This window comes from Prunus dulcis, chromosome 4, assembly GCF_902201215.1.
Source record: "Prunus dulcis chromosome 4, ALMONDv2, whole genome shotgun sequence".
NCBI lineage: Eukaryota > Viridiplantae > Streptophyta > Magnoliopsida > Rosales > Rosaceae > Prunus > Prunus dulcis.
This window is the reverse complement of record NC_047653.1, coordinates 5,917,464-5,940,682: the sequence shown is the minus strand read 5'-3', so window position 1 is coordinate 5,940,682 and position 23,219 is coordinate 5,917,464. Positions and strand designations below refer to the sequence as shown.

The following is a 23,219-nucleotide window of genomic DNA, read 5'->3' as shown; positions in this document are numbered from 1 at the left end:
CTTCACTTTTTCTTTTTTTCTTTTTTGTCAAAAAGCAAGAAGCTTTACTTACTCAGAAGAATAAGGCTTGAGTTCAAAGGAAGCATAGAATCTGGGTCGTCCTGCTCTTCAAGTTTGTATAAGTCGGTGCTTGAAAGTTGGCGCCTTAAGGGCTGCCATATTTGGGCTCTCAGAGTTGGAGATTTTGAGAGAGTATTGTATTGATGGAGGAAGATTGCTGCGCCACGCAACTCATCTATGGAGATGGTGAGTTTAATGCTGATGGGCTCGACAGGTTCGTCAAGGAAGTGAAGCTTGCTGAGTGTGGAGTCTCCTATGGTGTTGTTGCCGTCGTGGGTCCTCAGAGCAGCGGTAATTAAAATGAAGCTTTTTTACTTTAATCAATTTAATTGATTGAGCTTGAGCAATATAGGGTAATTAATTGCTATAAAATCACAGGGAAGAGCAGTTTACAGAACCATTTGTTCAACACTAAGTTTAGGGAGATGAATGCAAACAGTGTAAGGTTAGTTTCTGAGCTTTTCAGGTGATCATATACTCAATTTGCTTTTTTGTTTTTTTTTGTTTTTAGAATAGGGGCTATATATGTGTGTATCTATTTATTTCAGGAGCCAAACTACGAAGGGTATATGGATAGCCAAGTGTGTTGGCATTGAGCCTTGCACGATTGCCATGGATTTGGAGGGTACTGATGGCAGGGAGAGAGGCCAGGTAATCAGCTTTTTGTTAAAACCCCTTTTTTTTAAAATCAGATTTAATCGCTCTTCGTGCTTCCTGCAATTATATTCTTTTCCAGGATGATACTGCATTCGAGAAGCAAAGCGCCCTATTTGCCCTGGCAGTTTCGGACATTGTGCTGATAAATATGTAAGCATGTTGTTTGGTTATCTTGGAATTACCTGGCTAGTAGCCTACCTTACCTTGCATAGTTTGTTTTAGCAAGACAAAGTTGGTTTGAAATTGGTTTTCAACATCTATAATCCTTAGAAAGAAGCTTTTGATATCATTTCTTTCTTATGAAGTGTTTAATTAGGACTTTGCCTTTCATGAAAACAGCAAAGGCTATTCAAATTATGCACTCATAATTAATGCTCCTCAACCACAGCTGATGAGGCAAGAAATGTTCAAAAGGTGCGCTTTCTAAAATATACATTAAATCATATATATCAATCATATGCATGCTAGTTCATAGTTCTATTGACTAATTTTCAATAAGCTTTAACATAAAATACATATTAAATGCAATCGAAAAACACATAGTATCCGCACAAGTTGGCCCGGACACCTCATGGTACTTATGAAAAAAAAAAATACACATAGTATCAAAATGAAAATATACTCATAATTGAAAGTCTACCTATTTTAGAGGTATGCTTCAGGCGACTATAACTAGCTCCCTTTGTTACATGCCACATGGTGATAGAATTTCAAGAACATTTAAAATCAATAAAAATCACTCTTTTCTCGTTTTACCCTCCCACACAATTAATGCATGAATTTTCTCACCTACTTCTGCCCTTTCATTTCTCTACTTGTTTAAAACTCGTATTATACACGTATGTATATATTTGTTCATAATACTTCTATTTTCCGTACATGTCTTAAAGACTCGGTAAAATATAAGTTTTTTTTTAAAAAGCAAATGTATACACGTACATACGTATTTTTCACGTTTAATATATGTGTTTTTTTTATTACAAATTTTTGGATAATACATAAAAAAATTCACATATTATACTCGTATTTTACACATATGTTGGGTGAAAATAATATAGATTAAAAGTTTTAAATATATTATAGTGGCCGAACTTTTCAGTTGTATTTTGCCAAAATTTTGCCGAATAAAAAACAAGTATGTATTTTATTCGTACTTTTCCGGTTCTATATTTTACTAACTAGGTTATCCACCCCAATGAACAAAAATCCAGCATCGATCCCATCTTCTTTCTCAGATTTCATCTTCTAGAAATTGATTCTTTTACTAGGCAAATAATAAAACAGGGAATCCACCCCTTTTGGTAACACTGTTGGCACATGCACTACAAAAAATAATAATAATGTGGCAATAGTCACTATTATTTGGTGACATTTAGTTACCAAAAAGGCCATTTTCACCAAATGCCACTTATTTTTTGTAATGTCGATTTGTTTTTTTTTTAAAATAAAAAGTTCTATGGTTGTGTTGGAGTTTTTGCCCCCTGGTTCAGAAAAGAAGATCTATGTTTGGTTGAGGCGAAAAATAGTGAAAAACAAATTCTGATTAAGCAAAACCCAGTTTTAATCTTTTCATTTTCCGATTGTTTTGTAACGCCCCGACCCCAAATTTCCCCGAATTTAACCCTTATTTAATTATTTAATTATTTAAGGGTATTTTAGTCACATTTTTAACCGAAGAGAGTTTGGGACCGTGACTGGTATTTTTGGATAGGTCGTACTGAGACGAGTTCATAGACACGTAGTGGGCTCGAATCGGAGTTGTAACGAGAGAGATATGGTCAAAAGAAACCCAGTGGCACAACCGTAAATATTTCGAAATGGGATTTTTTATAAAAAATCTGGTTTTTCTCTCTCTCTCTCTCTCTCTCTCTCCCACGATCTCTCTCTCTCTCCGTCAGCTCTCTCTCTCTCTCTCCTTGTATCTCCGGCCACCGGCCGCGGCTGCGGTCGGGACCGGTGCCAAAAGAACCGGCTCGGCCTCGGCGTCACGACCCAGCCCTCCCCCGAGATCGGCCGCCGCTCCAGCCGCCGGAAAACGGCGATTTTCGCCCGAATGTCGCCCGAACTTCGCCGCCGCCGATCTCCCTCCTCCGGCCGCCATTTCTGGCGATCAAGGTATGAAAATTCATCCTCTCTGTATGCTCTAGCTGATGGTTGGGTAGGAATTGATCGATTCGTAGCGTAGGCAATTCGATTTTCGAATTGAAAATCGGCCGAACTTCGGCCGCCGTGTTTGGCCATTTCCGGCCACTTTTTGGGGGTTGCCCAAGAACAAAAGTGACTCTAAATGGGGTGTTTTACCTAGGGTAGGAGTTTGGAGTCTCGGTTCCAAGATTTTCCGGCGAAGTTTTATCGCTTTGGACACCCGGTCTGCCCGCGCGTGTGGCGGCGCGTGGGCGAGGGTGGTGGCGTGTCTCTGTCCAGTTTTGAGGTCCTCGTGCCGTCCCGAGCGCGTAGGATTTCGCGGATCTCAATTCGGACGTCGTTTGACTATCGAACGGATATCGCCTATTGGGCGTTATCCGGGTTCGATAGGTTGGGACCGTTGGATGGCCCCGAAAATATTATATGTTAAACTAGGTATTTCTAGGATCGTGTAGGAATTCACGGATCGTGAATCGGGGCCCCGGATGTCCCGATTTAATATTTTAAAGTTTATATTTTATATTAACCGTTAGATCGTGCGATCGTGAGCGATCCGACCGTCCGATCTGAACCAAATTGGTAGGACAAGTGTCCTATAATTTACAGAACCCATAGGAACTTTCGGATCGGAGTTTGGAGGTCGTGGTCCCCGTGGGCCCGTTTGACCAGGGTTAGGGTAGTTTGACCCTTGGTTGACCGTGAGTCTCCTGGAGTAATCTCTCCTTTCCAAGGAAGATTATCGGGACTAGACTAATGTGGAGGGTTATACAAGTCTAGAATGTCAGTTCGGAGTGCTATGCGCGCTACCTTAGGTACCTCCCCAGATTTTGGGATTTACTATAAGCACCACCAAGTGAAAGTCAGGTCTCGCGTGGCGTAGGTTATCCGGCGTTGAGACAGACCCCATACGTGGCGTTGGTTGTACCGGCGTATGGGGGAATATTGTGATATTGTGTTGAGGTCGCACGTGGCGTAGGTTATCCGGCGTGTCGACAGGCCCCATACGTGGCGTTGGTTGTACCGTCGTATGGGGAGATTTATGATATAATGTTGAGGTCCCGCGTGGCGTAGGTTATCCGGCGTTGGGACAGGCCCCATACGTGGCGTTGGTTGTACCGGCGTATGGGGAGTTATGTGATATGACGTGTAGGTCTCACGTGGCGTAGGTTATCCGGCGTTGAGACAGACCCCATACGTGGCGTTGGTTGTATCGGCGTATGGGGAGATATGTGATAGTATGGCATGGTCGCATGTGGCGTAGGTTATCCGGCGTGTTGACAGACCCCATACGTGGCGTTGGTTGTACCGGCGTATGGGGAGATTATGTGGAATACAGAGAAATGAATTGAGGTATTGCCTATATGTGGAATTGGGTTTTATGGAAGAACTACGTGTGGCTTGATCCCTCGAGGAGGGTACGTAGGCAGCCTAAGGTTGTTAGGTGCAGCCGCAGACTAAATATTAGTCATAAATTTATATTTGAATTTATTGTTGCCTTGTTCGAGACATGAATTGTTTTGTTAGTGTGTTTGGTAGTTTGTTGAGAATTATTGGAAGGCCGAAGGCCATTTATGTAAACTGCATGAAATTATATTGTGCATGCTGCCAGTTGGGGATTTTAAATGTGTTTTTATGCAGGTAGAAATTTTGGGAAATGTCCAATTTATAGGGGAGACTCTGCCGAATTTTCGGCAGAAAGTCCCGGTCTTTAGTGATGAGCCCGACATCAGGGTGATGTCAGGAAATTCAAAGGGTTCGTCCCGGGTTTTAGAAAAATTCGGGGCGGGTCCTTTCAGTTTTTTCCTTAAGCAATTACTAACTTTCATTGTTAAAAAGAACAGAGGCTAAAGAGAAAGAGGGTGGAGAATTTTATGGGTTCAGAAGGAGAGAGTTGTGCACAATATTTACTTGGGTTGGGTGTTCAACCTGGAGCAATTGGTTCTGGATTTTTGGCTCTTGAAGAAGAGAAAGAAAGAGAAGAGCGTGGAGAGAGAGAAATGGAGAAAGGAGAAAAGACAAACCTTTACTTGAAACATGACTTTTTATTGGGAAATCATGTTAATACAATTGCACATGTACATGGAATTTGAAATTAATTTAAGATATTGATTCGAGATTGGATTATATATATAGGTCTCTTGACGAGCAAGACAAACCTTTTCTTGAAACATTTTTTCAGGTACTCTAGAAACATGTCTATATCTCTACTGTCTATCCAGCATTGAATGTTGGTTATTGAAACTCTGGTTTCGAATGTCTATAGGTCATGATGAGCTTTGGCATCCCCCGTAAAACGATGTTTATGTTCGTTATACATGATAATTCAAAGGTCTGGGGCATACTTTTTGAGCTTATTTACGGATTAAGTTTATAATTTTCTTGTTTCATATTAACTTTTCCTTGTTTGTGGGTGTTTGTACTTTAGACCCCGTTTCAACATTGGCACCCTGGTTTGAGGAAATTTATACTGAATGTATTATTCAGTAAAGCGCTAGAGGAAGTAATTTTGTCTTCAGCACTATGTTGTTTTTATACCTTAGTTGTTTTCTTCGTATCTCTCAGATATTGTAAATTCTGCAGATATGGAATGGAGTTCCGAAGCCCCAAGCCTATAAAAGCACCCGCTTCAGTGATTTCTTTAGTGTGAGATCTCTTATATCCTTCTCTACTCTCTGACAGCTTGTGTTCTTTTTAATGTAGTCTTCATTAAAGCTGATTGTCATTGATAACAACATTCTTGGACGTGAAGGAAGAAGTAGTTGTTATGTCTAGTTATGAAGAGAAGGAGAAGTTTAAGGAGGAGGTAAACTCTTTACTATCAGAAGGATTGTATATGTATATTAATAATATATGAAGAATTTCTTGACGTCCTTAGTATCAAGGGAAACATTTCTTATATTTCCTAAGTAAATTAATTCATTGTAAAAGTTTACTATGATACTTACGGGTTATGGCCTGTATCATGCAGGTTGCTCAACTGAGGCAGCGGTTTTCCCATTCTATTTCTCCAGGAGGGTTTGCTGGTGGTGATAGAAGGGGTGTTGTCCCTGCCTCAGGATTTTCCTTTAGTGCACAACAGATTTGGAAAGTAATCAAAGACAACAAGGACCTGGATCTTCATGCTCACAAGGTTTCTTAGTTTCTTTTCTTTCCGTTTAGAAAATAATTTGTGGTCTTCACTTCTCATATGCATAGAACATATACTGTTAATGATTTCATTAGGTTATGGTTGCCACTGTTCGGTGTGAAGAGATTGCCAACCAGAAATTTAATCAATTGATCAATGATGGGGTAGGTACTCATTTATCTCCATTTTTGGGATGTTTATAAGTATAATATGATCAAGAAGGTTTTATTGGTCATTCCTTGGATGAACATGATTTAGGGTTGGTTGGCATTGAAAGAAGCTGTCCAAACTGGTCCTGTACAAGGTTTTGGTAAAAGGCTTAGCTCCATTGTAGGCACCTATCTTTCTGAGTAAGTTCCACTCTGGTTTAAATATGTTAGTTTAAAATTCCAAAGGTGAACTACCTGTGTTTGTAATTTTCGTATAATTAAATGAAAGGAAAGGGATTTGGTGGAACATCTAAGTAGGATAAGAATCATTATGAACTCATTGTATCGTCCATAATAAGGGAGATGTTGAATTAGTGTATGTCCATTTTATGCTTCTAATATGAATAAGATGATATTAGAGACCATGTATCTATAATTACCAGAGTTATAGTAGTTTTACAGTGTCTGTTGAATTGACCACTTATTCAAATAGGTTTCAATTCACTTTTCACATGCCACGAAGTCTGTCCACTATGTTTTGTCTAACCAGTAAATCTAGCAAGTAGTGTTTCCGTGTTAACAGATTCTGAAACGTGTATGTGTCTACTTATTTGTGTGTGCGCTTTCTATATATTGAAGTTTTTGTTGTTAGTCTTGTATCGGCTTGTATTGTTTCTAGTTCTGACTTTATTTGAATGATTGATCTTGCTTGTGCATCATAGATATGACATAGAGGCCATCTACTTTGACGAAGGTGCAAGGAACTCAAAACGACAACTGTTGGAGTCAAAAGCGTTGGATGTATGGCTACTCTCTTTGTCTCTCTAATTTAACAGAGATTTTAGTTAGGTTTTCAGTTTCTTACACAATCCTTGGTAATATGGAGGTCGTGAGTAGTAATGGTTTTTCAGTTTTAGAAGCCTCCAAATTATTTTCAATACCACATTACTCACTTGGTTCCCGGGCCCCCTATCTCAAAAGGAGGGGCATGATAATGAAGTGGATTGACAGCCTAAACTTTCTCCCTCAGGTAGCCCCATCAAAAAGCCTAACAACATCATTACTGAAGCATGACTCCTTCTAATTAGTTACCAAAAGCTTAGATTGACAAAACTCACTATGAGACATTGAATGGACAAATGGAGTTTCCTTTTTATGTAATACTTGAAAGTAGCATTGCCTGATGTTTATAGTTCAGATTGTCTTTAAACCTGAACTTATTAAAGGGTGGCTTGGATTTGATGTGGTGGGTTATGAGAATTCACAACGGCCACCGATGTCAGTTATCATGCCTATTTTAGTTTAAATCTCGCTTTGCTCTTAATTTTCCAGTTTGTTTACCCTACGTACACAACCATGTTGGGACATGTACGTTCTAAAGCGCTTGAAGATTTTAAAGTGAGGTTGGAAGAATCGTTAAACAAAAGAGAAGGATTTACTTCATCTGTTCGTACCTGTACTCAGTCTTCCATGCTTGAGTTTGACGAAGGATGTGCAGGTAATTAACATGTTTGTCCACCAAACAACATTTGTTATTAGTATTGCTTAACATGTTTCTTTCAGATGCGGCCATACAACAAGCTAATTGGGATTCTTCAAGAGTTCGCAAAAAACTTCAACGTGATATAGATGCATATGCATCATCCGTTTGTAGTGCAAAGTTGTCAAAATTGAATGGCAACTATGAGGTAATGTTATGATAATCTATTATATTCTTGGTTATTATATGTCTTAGAATACTTTTAAAGTTATGTTGATAATCCATTGTTACTCAAATTTCTTAACAAAAATAACCTTTAATTTTTCAGACACAACTGTCTGCATCTTTAACGGGACCAGTAGAAGCTCTACTTGAAACTGGTGGCAAAGACACTTGGGCTTCAATAAGAAAACTTCTTAATCATGAAACTGAATTTACAATATCAAAGTTTTCAGCTGCAGTTGCCGATTTTGTGTTGGACAAAGAAACAATTGCCCAACTGTTACAACATTTAAGGGATTACTCAAGGAATGTGGTGGAGAAAATTGCAAGAGAAGAGGCTACAAAAATTATGATCCACATGAAGGATCGGTAGAGGACTTATTGTCAATTTATTTTCTCTTCTTTTTTCATTATCATTTTGGTTGCTTATCATTTATGTTAACATTTCTCAGGTTTTTCACAGTCTTCAATTATAACAGTGATTCAATGCCTCGGGTTTGGACAGAGAAAGTAGACATTAGAAGTATTACGAAGGATGCTCGCTCTGCGGTAATCATTGGGAACTTTTATGGAAGAATATTATCTGTCTCTTTGTGTTAAAGTAGAATTTCAGTGTCTTTTATTATATATTTCTTGCAGTCTATGAAGCTTTTGGCCGTCATGGCTGCTATCCGCTTGGATGAGAAGCCAGATAATATTGAAAAAGTTTTATTTTCTACTCTGATGGATGGAATTGTTAGTGTTTCATCTTCACAAGATAGGAGAATAGGAGCTTCTGCAGACCCTCTTGCCTCAAGCACTTGGGAAGAGGTACCATTTAATGGGTTTTGGTTCATCTGTATACGTTTTCTATCATCAAACTGGTTTCTTATTAAAGATTAACTCTGAACTAGGTTTCTTTAGAGAATACCTTAATTACTCCAGTGCAGTGCAAGTCCTTGTGGGTAGAGTTCAAAATAGAGACCGAGTATAGTGTCATTGAAGCTATTTCAGTGCAGGTATATTTTATAACTTCTCTTACCTTACGCTTAACTTCAGTAGTTTAATAGTTTCATTATTATTTAAGCACTGCTGCATCAAGAATAAATGGATTTTATGTTTCCTAAAACTTTTGTATGGATTTGAATTATGGAGATCTAACTAGTAGAAACTTTGAAATATGATGTGTGCATTGTGTATGACATTTGGTATGGAGTTCTTATCCATGCAGATTGGATTTGGTTTAGTAGTGAAAAGAGAAACATTGTATATTTGAAGTTCCGGAAATTATTGAAACACTTAATATTGAACAATGAGCTAACTCTTGATTTGGTAACGGCAAGTTTATGTATTCTTGTTTTTCTACAAAGAAAACCCGGCATCCTAACATTTTCAACCTATCTTTATGTTTAGAAGCTCAATCCAATCCTGCAAATGTAATGTATATGATGCTGTTTGCTTTTGTATTCTTAGGAGGCTTACAAGCGAAGTAACAACTGGTTGCCTCCTCCGTGGGCTATTATGGTGATGGTCGTTCATGGTTTCAACCAATTTATGCTTCTTTTAAAGTAATTATGGCCGTTCGGAGTACTAAGTTTGTGCACATTGTTAATTATTTGGAATTCCCAACTTGCTTGTATATACTGTTCCTTTTCTCTTCAAATGAAACAGTGGTCATATTTGTTGCATCTTTTTTTAGAATAAACGGAAGTTTTTTTTATTGACAAACAAACAAAAGTATAAATAACGTTGTTTCTAATACGGGTAAATCTTGTGGAGTCACCAAAACACATCAACATGTTTAATTGATCTAGAGAGAATCAGGGACAACCCAAAGATGACTAAAATCCCCGATTAAGCAACTAGAAGGACATGTATTCAAACTTGCAATCCAGATGAGCCGTGCAACCACATCAACAAAAAATTTGTATCGAAAGCCAAAGCAAAATAGAAATAAAACAAACTAAAGATAAGACAAACCACAAAAAAATTTTAAAGAGTTCATGAGAATTATTAGACTTGAACAAATGAAAGAGTAGCGCTTCACATCCTCCATAGCAGCCCAAAGAGAGACAAAGGGCCATAACGGCTATCGCAAACTTGACACAACCTGACATCTTCCTTATATGTGTTTGGTCAAAAGATGATGACTATTTCATAATGACAACATCGTTTCAAGGCGATTGCTTCCGCATCACAAAACAAAAGAACAATGAAGGTGGGGAATGGAGGGAAGGAGAAGAAAGGGGATGAGGAGATAAAACATGCACCTAGGTGTACATACATGGTACATTAAGGCATAGCTTGCACAACATGTACGGGTCACTCTCTCGTTTTCTTGCGAGGAGAGCGAATAGGTGGTTAGGATTACTTGGATCTGCAGCAAACAATAATACTCATCAAAAGAACAGATTATCTTCAAGCAAGAAGTTTTACTTACTTAGAAGAATAAGAAGGCTTGAGTTCAAAGGAAGCATAGAATATGGGTCGTCCTGCTACCAACAAGACTTCATGTGGCTGTAAACAAATAAACCAAGAACAAAATTTGAAAAGCCTTTTTTTTAGAAGCATAAAAAAGTAAAATGTACACTTCCCTCCCATGACATAATTTCCAATTTCGAGAGGATTAACTAAGCGGTTTGAGTTGCATTCATGTAAAAATACCATCTAAATTAATTTAATAAAGACTAACCATCCTTCTTTTTAAATTCTTATATTAAAATTAAAATTTATTTTTTCCCATAATTGCTTAAGCAGACTTGGCATATTAAATTAGATAGCTAGCATTATTCAACATGTCAAAACTTTTATTTATTAAATTCGTTTAATCATGTATGCATCAGCAGTACCTTTCCACAAAAGTAATTCCTTTGTTTTACTACCAAATTAAAAATACTAATATGAACATCCATGCTCGACCCAAAAAAAAAAGTTTAAAATAAAAAATAGTTATATTAATTATAAGGTAGTAGAGAGAGAGAGAGAGAGAGAGGAGTTAGGTGGCGAATCCTAACCCCAGGTCCTCTGTCTACATTTTTTTTCATTTACTCAGTTTATTTGCTCTTCAAGCAAGAAGCTTTACTTACTCATAAGAATAATGCTTGAGTTTCAAAGGAAGCATAGAATCTGGGTCGTCCTGCTCTTCAAGTTTGTATAAGTCGGTGCTTGAAAGTTGGAGCCTTGAAGGCTGCCATATTTGGGCTCTCAGAGTTGGAGATTTTGAGAGAGTATTGTATTTATGGAGGAAGATTGCTGCGCCACGCAACTCATCTATGGAGATGGTAAGTTTAATGCTGATGGGCTCGACAGGTTCGTCAAGGAAGTGAAGCTTGCTGAGTGTGGACTCTCCTATGGTGTTGTAGCTATCGTGGGTCCTCAGAGCAGCGGTAATTAAAATGAAGCTTTTTTACTTTAATCAATTTAATTGATTGAGCTTGAGCAATATGGCGCAATTAATTGCCTATGAAATCACAGGGAAGAGCGCTTTACAGAACCATCTGTTCACTACTCAATTTAAAAACAGTAGAAGGTTAGTTTCTGAGCTTTTCAGTTGATCATATACTCAATTTGCCTTTTTTGTTTTTAGAATAGGGGCTATATATGTGTGTCTCTATTTACTTCAGGAGCCAAACTACGAAGGGTATATGGATAGCCAAGTGTGTTGGGATTGAGCCTTGCACGATTGCCATGGATTTGGAGGGTACTGATGGCAGGGAGAGAGGCCAGGTAATCAGCTTTTCATTAAAACCCCATTTTTAAAAATCAGATTTAATCGCTCTTTGTGCTTCCTGCAATTATATTATCTTCCAGGATGGTACATTCAAGAAGCAAAGCACCCTATTTGCTCTGGCAGTTTCAGACATTGTGCTGATAAATATGTAAGCTTACTACTTGCGTAGTTTGTTTTAGCAAGACAAAGTTGGTTTGAAATTGGTTTTCAACATCTATAATCCTTGGAAAGAAGCTTTTGATATCATTATTGCTTATTGAGTGTTTAATTAGGACTTTGCCTTTCATGAATACAGCAAAGGCTATTCAGTTTATGCAGACAGAATGCTTGAAAAGAGGCTGCCGTGGCAGGAATTGTTAAAATGGTGGGCTAGCTAAAATATACATTAAATCATATCAATCATATCATATGCATGCTTGTTCATAGCTCTACTAACTAATTTTCAATAAGCTTTAACATAAAATACATATTAAATGCAATCGAAAATATACTCATAATTGAAAGTGTAACTATGTTAGAGGTATGCTTCATGAGACTATAACTAGCTCCCTTTGTTGCATGCCACGTGGGGATAGAATTTCAAGAACATATAAAATCAACAAAAATAATTATTTTCCCATTTTACCCTCTCACACAATTAATGCATGGATTTTCTCACCTACTTCTGCCCTTTCATTTCGCTTCTCTTTTAATACTTGTATCACTTCCGTATATATATTTTCATAATACTCCTGTTTCCCGTACATGTCTTAATGACTCGGTAAAATACACATTTATTTTAAAAGCAAATGTACAATACATGTATATACATATTTTTCACTTTAATACACTTGTTTTTACAAAATTTTGAATAATACAGACAAAATTCATGTATAATACCCATATTTTTCACATATTATTGAATACAAATAATATATATTAAAAGCTTTAAATAAATTATATTAAAATATTATATAGTGGACGAACTTTACAGTTGTATCTTGCGAAAATTTTACCGAATAAAACACGTGTGTATGTTATTCTTACTTTTCTCATTCCGTATTTTACTAACTAGGCTATCCACCACAAGAACAAAAATCCAGCATCGATCCCATCTTCTTTCTCAGATTCCATCTTCTAGAAATTGATTCTTCTGCCAACAAATAATAAAACAGGGAATCCACCCCTTTTGGTAACTGTTGGCGCTCGATTTGTTTTTTCATAAATAATAAGTTATATGGTTGTGTTGGAGTTTTTGCCCCTGGTTCAAGAAAAAAAACGAATAAAAAAAGATCTATGTTTGGTTGAGAAGAAAAATAATGAAAAAAAAAAATTCTGATTAAGCAAAACCCAGTTTTAATCTTTTCATTTTCCGATTGTTTTTTCCTTGAGCAATTACCAACTTTCACTGTTAAAAAAAACAGAGGCTAAAGAGAGAGAGGGTGGAGATAGAAAAAGGTTTAGGAATTTTATGGGTTTAGAAGGAGAGAGTTGTGCTCAATATTTTCTTGGATTGGGTTTTCGATCTGGAGCAATTGGTTCTGGATTTTTGGCTCTCGAAGAAGAGAAAGAAAGAGAACAGCGTGGTGAGAGAGAAAAGGAGAAAGGAAAAAGACAAACCTTTACTTGAAACATGACTTTTTATCAGGAAATCAAGTCAATATGATATTACACGTATACATGTATTTTGAAATTAATTTAAGATATTAATTGGAGATTTGGATTATATATGTATATATAGGTCTCTTGACGGGCAAGACAAACCTTTTCTTGAAACATTTTTTCAGGTACTCTAGAACCATGTCTATATCTCTACTGTCTATCCAGCATTGAATGTCGGTTATTGAAATTCTGGTTTCGAATTTATACAGGTTGTGATGAGCTTTGGCATCCCCCGTAAAACGACGTTACTGTTTGTAATACACGATAATTCAAAGGTCTGGGGCATACTTTTTGAGCTTATTAACGGATTATGTTGTCCTCTATAATTTTCTTATTCCATATTAAATTTTCCTTGTTTGTGGGTGTTTGTACTTTAGACCCCGTTTCAACATTGGCACCCTGGTTCGAGGAAATCTATACTGAATGTATTATTCGGTAAAGCGCTAGAGGAGGTAATTTTGTCTTCAGCACTATGTTGTTTTTATACCTTAGTTGTTCTCTTCGTATATCTCATATATTGTTAATTCTGCAGATATGGAATGGAGTTCTGAAGCTCCAAGCCCATAAAAGTACCCGCTTCAGTGATTTCTTTAGTGTGAGATCTCTTATATCCTTCTCTACTCTCTGACAGCTTGTGTTCTTTTTAATGTCTTCATTAGAGCTTGTGTTCTTATTGACATTGATAACAACATTCTTTGACGTGAAGGAAGAAGTAGTTGTTATGTCTAGTTATGAAGAGAAGGAGAAGTTTAAGGAGGAGGTAACCTCTCTACTATCAGAAGGGTTGTATATGTTTATTCATTCACGCGTGTGGTAGCATCCACTGCAGGGTTGTATAGACGTCCTTCCTATCAGAGAAAACACAGTTCTTATATTTCCTAAGTAAATCCATTCATTGTAAAAGTTTACTATGATACTTACGGGTTATGTCCCGTATCCTGCAGGTTGCTCAACTGAGGCTGCGGTTGTCCCATTCTATTTCTCCAGGTGGGTTTGCTGGTGATAGAAGGGGTCTTGTCCCTGCCTCAGGATTTTCCTTTAGTGCACAACAGATTTGGAAAGTAATCAAAGAGAACAAGGACCTGGATCTTCCCGCTCACAAGGTTAATTTCTTAGTTTCTTTTCTTTCCGTTAGAAAATAATTTGTGGTCTTCACTTAACATATACTGTTGATGATTTAATTAGGTTATGGTTGCCACTGTTCGGTGTGAAGAGATTGCAAACCAGATATTCAATCAATTGATATATGATAAGGTATGTACTCATTTATCTCCATTTTTGAGATGCTTGTATAATATCAGGAAGGTTTTATTGGTCATTTCTTGGATGAACATGAATTAGGGTTGGTTGGCATTGGAAGAAGCTGTCCAAACTGGTCCTGTACAAGGTTTTGGTAAAAGGCTCAGCTCCATTCTAGGCACCTATCTTTCTAAGTAAGTTTCACCCTTGTTTAAATATGTTAATTTAAAATTCCAAAGGTGAACTGTCTGTGTTTGTGATATTCTTATAATTAAATGATGAAAGGAGAGGGATTTGTTAGAACATCTAAGTAGGAGAAGAAACACGCTATGTATCCTTTATTTTCTCTTTAGACGGAATTTATGTACTCTACACCACTTTTGTTTTTAACTTATGAAATATATTGCTCTTCATTTGTTTCATTGTAAATTGGTGGCATAAGATGTGAGGAAGTGCGTACACTAATAATATGCTTTAAAATTCTTTTTTCCCCCTCTAGTTGTAGTAGTTTCAGGTGATCTGATTGTTTCTCTCTCTCTCTCTCTCTCTCTCTCTCTCTCTCTCTCTCTAAAGTAGTCATTCCACACTTTTTATATCGTTGTGCCTACTACAAGAAAAAACTTGTTTTTGCTACCAAATGTTTGGCCACCAACACAACTTTGGTCACCCAATAGGGTTATTAGCGAGGAACTTCTGTGATTTCGTGCCAAAAATTTTGTCAGATTTAGGCATGGGTTAAGAATTCAACCAACAGATTGGTGACAAAATCTTTTTGAAGGGCGTCGAAAGGATTTGGTCGCTTAAAGGTGTTTGCGACGAAAATCAATTTTCCTCGCCTGTTACTTTCGGCCATGAGTCTTCAGTGACAGCCTGGCGATGAAATGTGTTGGTCGCCAAAAGGTTTTTTTCTTTCTTGTTTGTTCTAATTAACCAAACATATATCCTTATGTAAGAGGAAATATTTTTGCTCACCACTTTAACCCAAGGTATATACTAAGCACCCTTCTTAATACTTGATATGTGTCCTTAAGTATAACAATGGTTGACTTTTACTTTGATTTATGTAATCATGGTTATGCTTATAGACACGTGTCAAGTGTTGAGAAGGGTGGTGATTATACACCTTGCGTTAAAGTGGTGAGAAAAAATACTCCCTATGTAAGGGTTCCTTTTTTTGTATTCCTCCAGGTGGAAATAATTATGTCAAAAAATAAAACTTTATCCACTCAAAGTTCTCAGGAACCATACTAAACACGGGGACTAGGGATTAATACTTATGGCCCGATCGACACTCTTCCTTGCCAAAGTAGGAACAAAATCATTTATTATCCATATAAACTGCTTTCAAATAATCCTTTTATCTGAATTTTTTTTTTTTTGGGTCATGCTTTTTGTCTGTAGTTTTGGGTAGTAAGTTAAAATGAAATCATTGTACTGTATATAATAGTCGAAATGTTGAATTAGTGTATTTCTGTTTTATACTTCTGAAATATCAATATCAGATCCTATTAGAGCCCATATATCTACTATTACCTTATAGTTATAGTAGTTTTACATTGTCAATTGGATTGACCACATATTCAAATAGGTTTGAATGCATTTTTCATATGTTACCTAGCAAGCACCAAGCAGCGTTGCCGAGGTGACAGATTATTAAACGTGTATGTGTCTGCTATTATTTGAGTGTGCGTTTTCTATGCATTGGAAGTTTTATTGTTAATGTTGTATGGGCTTTTGTGCTTTCTAGTTCTGACCTTATTTTGTATGTCTTGATCTTGCTTGTGCATCATAGATATGACATAGAGGCCATCTACTTTGACGGAGGTGCAAGGAACTCAAAACGACAACTTTTGGAGTCAAAAATGTTGGATGTATGGCTACTCTCTTCGTCTCTCTAATTTAACAGAGATTTTAGTTAGGTTTTCAGTTGGTTAGACAATCCTTGGAAATAAGGAGGTCGAGACTAGTAGTGGTTTTTAAGTTTTAGAAGCCTCCAAATTATTTTCAATACCACATTACTCGTGTCCCTAATCTCAAAATGAAGGGCATGATAATTAAGCCTGAACTTTCTCCCTCAGGCCCCCTATCAAAAAGTTCTATAATGTGCACCAAAACATCATTCCCGAAGCACGACTCCATGTAATTAGTTACCAAAACCTGAAAGAGACAAAGATCACTCTGAGAAACTGAATTGACAAGTGGAGCTTGCTTGTTATGCAATAATCGAAAGTAGCATTGCCTGATCTTTATAGTTCATTTTGTCTTTAGACCCAACTGATTAAACAGTGGGTTGGATTCGGTGAGCTTGATTTGAGGATTCATAGCAGCGCCACGTACTGATGCAAATTATCATACTTCTAATCTCGCTTTGCTCTTAATTTTCCAGTTTGTTTACCGTGCATACACGACCATGTTGGGACATGTACGTTCCAAAGCGCTTGAAGCTTTTAAAGTGAGGCTGGAGCAATCATTAAACAAAGGAAGAGGATTTGCTACATATGCTCGTATCTGTACTCACTCTTCCATGCTTGAGTTTGACAAAGGATGTGCAGGTAATTAACACGCTTGTCCACCAAACAGAACCTTTGTTTATTTGTACTACTTAACATGTTTCTCCTTTCAGATGCTTCCGTAATACAAGCTAATTGGGATGCTTCAAGAGTTCGCGAAAAACTTCAACGTGATATAGATGCACATGCATCATCCGTTTGTAGTGCAAAGTTGTCAGAATTGAATGTCAACTATGAGGTAATGTTACGATAATCTATTAAAATCTTGGTTATTATATGACTGAGAATACTTTTAAAGTCAAGTCGATAATTTGTTGTCGCTCAAATTTCTCAACGAAAATAACTTTTAAATTTTCAGCAACAACTGTCTGCATCTTTAACTGGACCAGTAAAGACTCTACTTGAAACTGGTGGAAAAGACACTTGGGCTTCAATAAGAAAACTTCTTAATCGTGAAACTGTAGTTGCTATATCAGAGTTTTCAACTGTAGTTGCCGATTTTGAGTTGGACGAAGCAACAATTGCCGAAATGTTGCAACATTTAAGGGATTACTCAAGGAATGTGGTGGAGAAAAAAGCAAGGGAAGAGGCAACGAAAATTATGATCCACATGAAGGATCGGTAAAGGACTTGTTGTCAATATATTTTCGCTTCTTTTTTCGTTGTCATTTTGATTGCTTATCATTTCTGTTAAAATGTCTCAGGTTTTCCACAGTCTTCAATTATGACAGCGATTCAACGCTTCGGGTTTGGACTGGTAAAGAAGACATTACAAGTATTACCAAGGATGCTCGCTCTGCGGTAATCATTGGGAACTTTTATGGAAGAATAGTTATCTGTCCGTTTGTGTTAACGTTTTACTTTAGTTTATTTGATTCTATCTTTCTTGCAGTCTATGAAGCTTTTGTCCGTCATGGCTGCCATCCGCTTGGATGAGAAGCCAGATCATATTGAAAAAGTTCTCTTTTCCTCTCTAATGGAAGGAGCTGGTACTGTTTCATCTTCACAAGATAGGGAAATCGGAGCCTCTGTAGACCCTCTCGCCTCAAGCAATTGGGAAGAGGTACCATTTAATGTGTTTTGCGTTATCTGTAAACTTTTTATCTGATCAAACTGGTTCCTTATTAAAGGTTAATTTGAACTAGGTTTCTTCAAAGAATACCTTAATTACACCAGTGCAGTGCCAGTCCTTGTGGAGACAGTTCATAGCGGAGACTGAGAATAGTGTCACTCAAGCTATTTCAGCACATGTACGTTTTATAACTTCTCTTACCTTACGCTTAACTTCAGTATGTTTTCATTTTCATTTAAGCAGTGCTCCTTCAAGAATAAATGGATTTTGTTTTTCCTAAAACTCTTGCATGGATATAAATTTTGGAGATATGAAATATTGGTGTATTTTCTTGCAAATGCAACGGCAACTAGTAGTGTAAACTTGGGAATAGGTTGTTTGCATTGTGTATGACATTTGGGATGGAGTTCTTATTGATGTAGATTGGATTTGGTTGGTAGTGAAAATAAAAGAAACTTCGTTTATATATGAGGTTATGGAACATATGGAAACACTTACGGCTCATTTGGAACTGCTTCTCTATGCTCATAAGCGCTTTAAAAAAAAAAAAAATATCCAAGTGCTTCTTGGAAAAGCACTTAAAGAACTTCCAAAATTTTTGCCAACCACTGTCAGAAGCGCTTTTAGCCTTTCTAGATGCATTCCCACATAAGTCCTTAATATTGACAAATGAGCTAAGTCTTGTCTGGTGTTTTTCCTTCTAAATGAAAATTGATTATTTTTTAACTATATATTTTTTTTTCATGGTATTTTTCACTAGAATATGTATTTTTCACATATTTTTAGTACGCCTTGAAAGGCATAAAAGGCTTACATCCTATGTTTCTCACGAGAGGTAAAACGCCTCTGCTTAGGCCTTAGCGTTTTCAAACTTTGCTTCTCATACGCATAGAACATATACATAAGTAATTCTGTTACCGATTTAACTAGGTTATGGCTGCTACTGCTCGGTGTGAAGAGATAGCCAACCAGAAATTCAGTCAATTGATCCTCGATGAGGTACTCATTTATCTCCATTTTTTAGATGCTTATGCTTAATATGACCGAGAAGGTTTCATTGCTCATTCCTTATTCCTTGGATGAACATGATTTAGGATTGGTTGGCACTGGAAGAAGCTGTCCAAATTGGCCCCGTACAAGGTTTTGGTAAAAGGCTCAGCTCCATTTTAAGCACCTATCTTTCTAAGTAAGTTACACTCTGGTTTAAATATGTGAGTTCAAAATTCTAAAAATGAACAGGGAGTGGTTGTAACTATCTATGTTCATGATTTTCATATAAATGAAATTATGAAGGGAGGGGGATTTGGTGGAACATCTAAGTAGAAGAGGAAAAACTATGTTTCCTTTCTTTTTCCCTTTAGCAAGCATTGTACTTTGCACCAATTTTGTTTTGTTTAATCTTGCTCTTTAAGAAAAAAAACTTATGAAGTATTGTTCATCATTTGTTTCATTGTAAAAAAAGGAGATTTGGAAAACCAAATACCAGTTAAGCATAGGGTATGTCAATTTTATGTTTCCAAAATGTATGCTATTAGAGCCCATACATCTACTATTACCATATAGTCATAGTGGTTTTACATTGTCTGTTGGATTGACCACTTATTCAAATAGGTTCAATTCACTCTTTCGCATGCTACGTGCTATGTGCATTGTTTTTTGCCTAACCACTAAAACGAGCAAGTACGTAGTGTTTCCTTGTGAACAGATTCTTAAATGTGTATGTGTCTGCTTATTTGTGTGTGTGCTTTCTATGCATTATTGAAGTTTTTATTGTTAGTGTGTTTATGGGCTTGTATTGTTTCCAGTTATGACTTTATTTGTATGTCTTGATCCTGCTTGTGCATCATAGATATGACACAGAGGCCACCATCTACTTTGACGAAGGTGCAAGGAACTCAAAACGACAACTGTTGGAGTCAAAAGCGTTGGATGTATGGCTACTCTCTTCGTCTCTCTAATTTAACAGAGATTTTGGTTAGGTTTTCAGTTGGTTAGACAATGTTTGGAAATAAGGAGGTCGAGACTAGTAGTGGTTTTTAAGTTTTAGGAGCCTCCAAATTATTTTCAATACCACATTACTCGTGTCCCTAATCTCAAAATGAAGGGCATGATAATTAAGCCTGAACTTTCTCCCTCAGGCCCCCTATCAAAAAGTTCTATAATGTGCACCAAAACATCATTCCCGAAGCACGACTCCATGTAATTAGTTACCAAAACCTGAAAGAGACAAAGATCACTATGAGAAACTGAATTGACAAGTGGAGCTTGCTTGTTATGCAATAATCGAAAGTAGCATTGCCTGATCTTTATAGTTCATTTTGTCTTTAGACCCAACTGATTAAACAGTGGGTTGGATTCGGTGAGCTTGATTTGAGGATTCATAGCAGCGCCACGTACTGATGCAAATTATCATACTTCTAATCTCGCTTTGCTCTTAATTTTCCAGTTTGTTTACCGTGCATACACGACCATGTTGGGACATGTACGTTCCAAAGCGCTTGAAGCTTTTAAAGTGAGGCTGGAGCAATCATTAAACAAAGGAAGAGGATTTGCTACATATGCTCGTATCTGTACTCACTCTTCCATGCTTGAGTTTGACAAAGGATGTGCAGGTAATTAACTCGCTTGTCCACCAAACAGAACCTTTGTTTATTTGTACTACTTAACATGTTTCTCCTTTCAGATGCTTCCGTAATACAAGCTAATTGGGATGCTTCAAGAGTTCGCGAAAAACTTCAACGTGATATAGATGCACATGCATCATCCGTTTGTAGTGCAAAGTTGTCAGAATTGAATGTCAACTATGAGGTAATGTTACGATAATCTATTAAAATCTTGGTTATTATATGACTGAGAATACTTTTAAAGTCAAGTCGATAATTTGTTGTCGCTCAAATTTCTCAACGAAAATAACTTTTAAATTTTCAGCAACAACTGTCTGCATCTTTAACTGGACCAATAAAGACTCTACTTGAAACTGGTGGAAAAGACACTTGGGCTTCAATAAGAAAACTTCTTAATCGTGAAACTGTAGTTGCTATATCAGAGTTTTCAACTGTAGTTGCCGATTTTGAGTTGGACGAAGCAACAATTGCCGAAATGTTGCAACATTTAAGGGATTACTCAAGGAATGTGGTGGAGAAAAAAGCAAGGGAAGAGGCAACGAAAATTATGATCCACATGAAGGATCGGTAAAGGACTTGTTGTCAATATATTTTCGCTTCTTTTTTCATTGTCATTTTGATTGCTTATCATTTCTGTTAAAATGTCTCAGGTTTTCCACAGTCTTCAATTATGACAGCGATTCAACGCTTCGGGTTTGGACTGGTAAAGAAGACATTACAAGTATTACCAAGGATGCTCGCTCTGCGGTAATCATTGGGAACTTTTATGGAAGAATAGTTATCTGTCCGTTTGTGTTAACGTTTTACTTTAGTTTATTTGATTCTATCTTTCTTGCAGTCTATGAAGCTTTTGTCCGTCATGGCTGCCATCCGCTTGGATGAGAAGCCAGATCATATTGAAAAAGTTCTCTTTTCCTCTCTAATGGAAGGAGCTGTTACTGTTTCATCTTCACAAGATAGGGAAATCGGAGCCTCTGTAGACCCTCTCGCCTCAAGCAATTGGGAAGAGGTACCATTTAATGTGTTTTGCGTTATCTGTAAACTTTTTATCTGATCAAACTGGTTCCTTATTAAAGGTTAATTTGAACTAGGTTTCTTCAAAGAATACCTTAATTACACCAGTGCAGTGCCAGTCCTTGTGGAGACAGTTCATAGCGGAGACTGAGAATAGTGTCACTCAAGCTATTTCAGCACATGTACGTTTTATAACTTCTCTTACCTTACGCTTAACTTCAGTATGTTTTCATTTTCATTTAAGCAGTGCTCCTTCAAGAATAAATGGATTTTGTTTTTCCTAAAACTCTGGCATGGATATAAATTTTGGAGATATGAAATATTGGTGTATTTTCTTGCAAATGCAACGGCAACTAGTAGTGTAAACTTGGGAATAGGTTGGTTGCACTGTGTATGACATTTGGGATGGAGTTCTTATTGATGTAGATTGGATTTGGTTGGTAGTGAAAATAAAAGAAACTTCGTTTATATATGAGGTTATGGAACATATGGAAACACTTACGGCTCATTTGGAACTGCTTCTCTATGCTCATAAGCGCTTTAAAAAAAAAAAAAAATCCAAGTGCTTCTTGGAAAAGCACTTAAAGAACTTCCAAAATTTTTGCCCACCACTGTCAGAATCGCTTTTAGCCTTTCTAGATGCATTCCCACATAAGTCCTTAATATTAACAAATGAGCTAAGTCTTGTCTGGTGTTTTTCCTTCTAAATGAAAATTGATTATTTTTTAACTATATATTTTTTTTCTTGATATTTTTCACTAGAATATGTATTTTTCACATATTTTTAGTACGCCTTGAAAAGCATAAAAGGCTTACATCCTATGTTTCTCACGAGAGGTAAAACGCCTCTGCTTAGGCCTTAGCGTTTTCAAACTTTGCTTCTCATACGCATAGAACATATACATAAGTAATTCTGTTACTGATTTAACTAGGTTATGGCTGCTACTGCTCGGTGTGAAGAGATAGCCAACCAGAAATTCAGTCAATTGATCCTCGATGAGGTACTCATTTATCTCCATTTTTTAGATGCTTATGCTTAATATGACCGAGAAGGTTTCATTGCTCATTCCTTATTCCTTGGATGAACATGATTTAGGATTGGTTGGCACTGGAAGAAGCTGTCCAAATTGGCCCCGTACAAGGTTTTGGTAAAAGGCTCAGCTCCATTTTAAGCACCTATCTTTCTAAGTAAGTTACACTCTGGTTTAAATATGTGAGTTCAAAATTCTAAAAATGAACAGGGAGTGGTTGTAACTATCTATGTTCATGATTTTCATATAAATGAAATTATGAAGGGAGGGGGATTTGGTGGAACATCTAAGTAGAAGAGGAGAAACTATGTTTCCTTTCTTTTTCCCTTTAGCAAGCATTGTACTTTGCACCAATTTTGTTTTGTTTAATCTTGCTCTTTAAGAAAAAAAACTTATGAAGTATTGTTCATCATTTGTTTCATTGTAAAAAAAGGAGATTTGGAAAACCAAATACCAGTTAAGCATAGGGTATGTCAATTTTATGTTTCCAAAATGTATGCTATTAGAGCCCATACATCTACTATTACCATATAGTCATA

At 36.9% G+C, this 23,219-nt stretch overlaps 4 protein-coding genes and 1 long non-coding RNA gene across 6 annotated transcripts in view; all 5 read left to right on the top strand.

The window, feature by feature from the left end:
- Positions 1–178: 178 nt before the first annotated feature.
- Positions 179–9,507, top strand: LOC117623872 (protein ROOT HAIR DEFECTIVE 3 homolog 2-like). Of its 2 annotated transcripts, XM_034354880.1 has the most exons (21): positions 179–351; positions 439–505; positions 609–711; positions 797–867; positions 1,057–1,131; positions 4,996–5,041; positions 5,126–5,191; positions 5,288–5,362; positions 5,443–5,505; positions 5,612–5,665; positions 5,831–5,992; positions 6,085–6,153; positions 6,248–6,339; positions 6,861–6,939; positions 7,471–7,636; positions 7,702–7,826; positions 7,947–8,209; positions 8,293–8,389; positions 8,480–8,650; positions 8,734–8,838; positions 9,293–9,507. In XM_034354880.1, exons 1-21 carry the CDS (start codon positions 204–206, stop codon positions 9,389–9,391), a joined length of 2,196 nt encoding a protein of 731 aa, XP_034210771.1. In that variant the 5' UTR covers positions 179–203; the 3' UTR covers positions 9,392–9,507. The 2 variants fall into 2 exon arrangements, with proteins under 2 accessions (XP_034210771.1, XP_034210772.1); XM_034354881.1 differs by lacking the exon at positions 8,734–8,838.
- Positions 9,508–11,397: 1,890 nt separating this feature from the next.
- LOC117625180 (protein ROOT HAIR DEFECTIVE 3-like) lies at positions 11,398–11,926 on the top strand. The gene is made up of 3 exons (XM_034356786.1): positions 11,398–11,545; positions 11,630–11,697; positions 11,845–11,926. Exons 1-3 carry the CDS (start codon positions 11,420–11,422, stop codon positions 11,924–11,926), a joined length of 276 nt encoding a protein of 91 aa, XP_034212677.1. The 5' UTR covers positions 11,398–11,419.
- A 1,353-nt stretch (positions 11,927–13,279) lies between these two features.
- On the top strand, positions 13,280–19,969 carry LOC117625179 (protein ROOT HAIR DEFECTIVE 3 homolog 2-like). Its single transcript, XM_034356785.1, has 18 exons — positions 13,280–13,315; positions 13,400–13,465; positions 13,568–13,642; positions 13,723–13,785; positions 13,897–13,950; positions 14,135–14,293; positions 14,376–14,444; positions 14,532–14,623; positions 16,222–16,300; positions 16,816–16,981; positions 17,053–17,177; positions 17,298–17,560; positions 17,644–17,740; positions 17,832–18,002; positions 18,085–18,189; positions 18,942–19,010; positions 19,106–19,197; positions 19,861–19,969. Exons 2-18 carry the CDS (start codon positions 13,406–13,408, stop codon positions 19,967–19,969), a joined length of 1,848 nt encoding a protein of 615 aa, XP_034212676.1. The 5' UTR covers positions 13,280–13,315; positions 13,400–13,405.
- Positions 19,970–20,496: 527 nt separating this feature from the next.
- On the top strand, positions 20,497–20,967 carry LOC117623878. The gene is made up of 3 exons (XR_004585244.1): positions 20,497–20,623; positions 20,695–20,819; positions 20,940–20,967. It is a non-coding gene; the product is annotated as an uncharacterized LOC117623878 (long non-coding RNA).
- Positions 20,968–21,005: 38 nt separating this feature from the next.
- Positions 21,006–23,219, top strand: part of LOC117623874 (protein ROOT HAIR DEFECTIVE 3 homolog 2-like) — a 16,017-nt gene continuing 13,803 nt past the window's right edge. The window contains exons 1-4 of the mRNA XM_034354883.1: positions 21,006–21,202; positions 21,286–21,382; positions 21,474–21,644; positions 21,727–21,831. Coding sequence (XP_034210774.1) covers positions 21,111–21,202; positions 21,286–21,382; positions 21,474–21,644; positions 21,727–21,831 — 465 coding nt within the window. The 5' untranslated portion in view covers positions 21,006–21,110. The remainder of the gene's footprint in view (positions 21,203–21,285; positions 21,383–21,473; positions 21,645–21,726; positions 21,832–23,219) is intronic.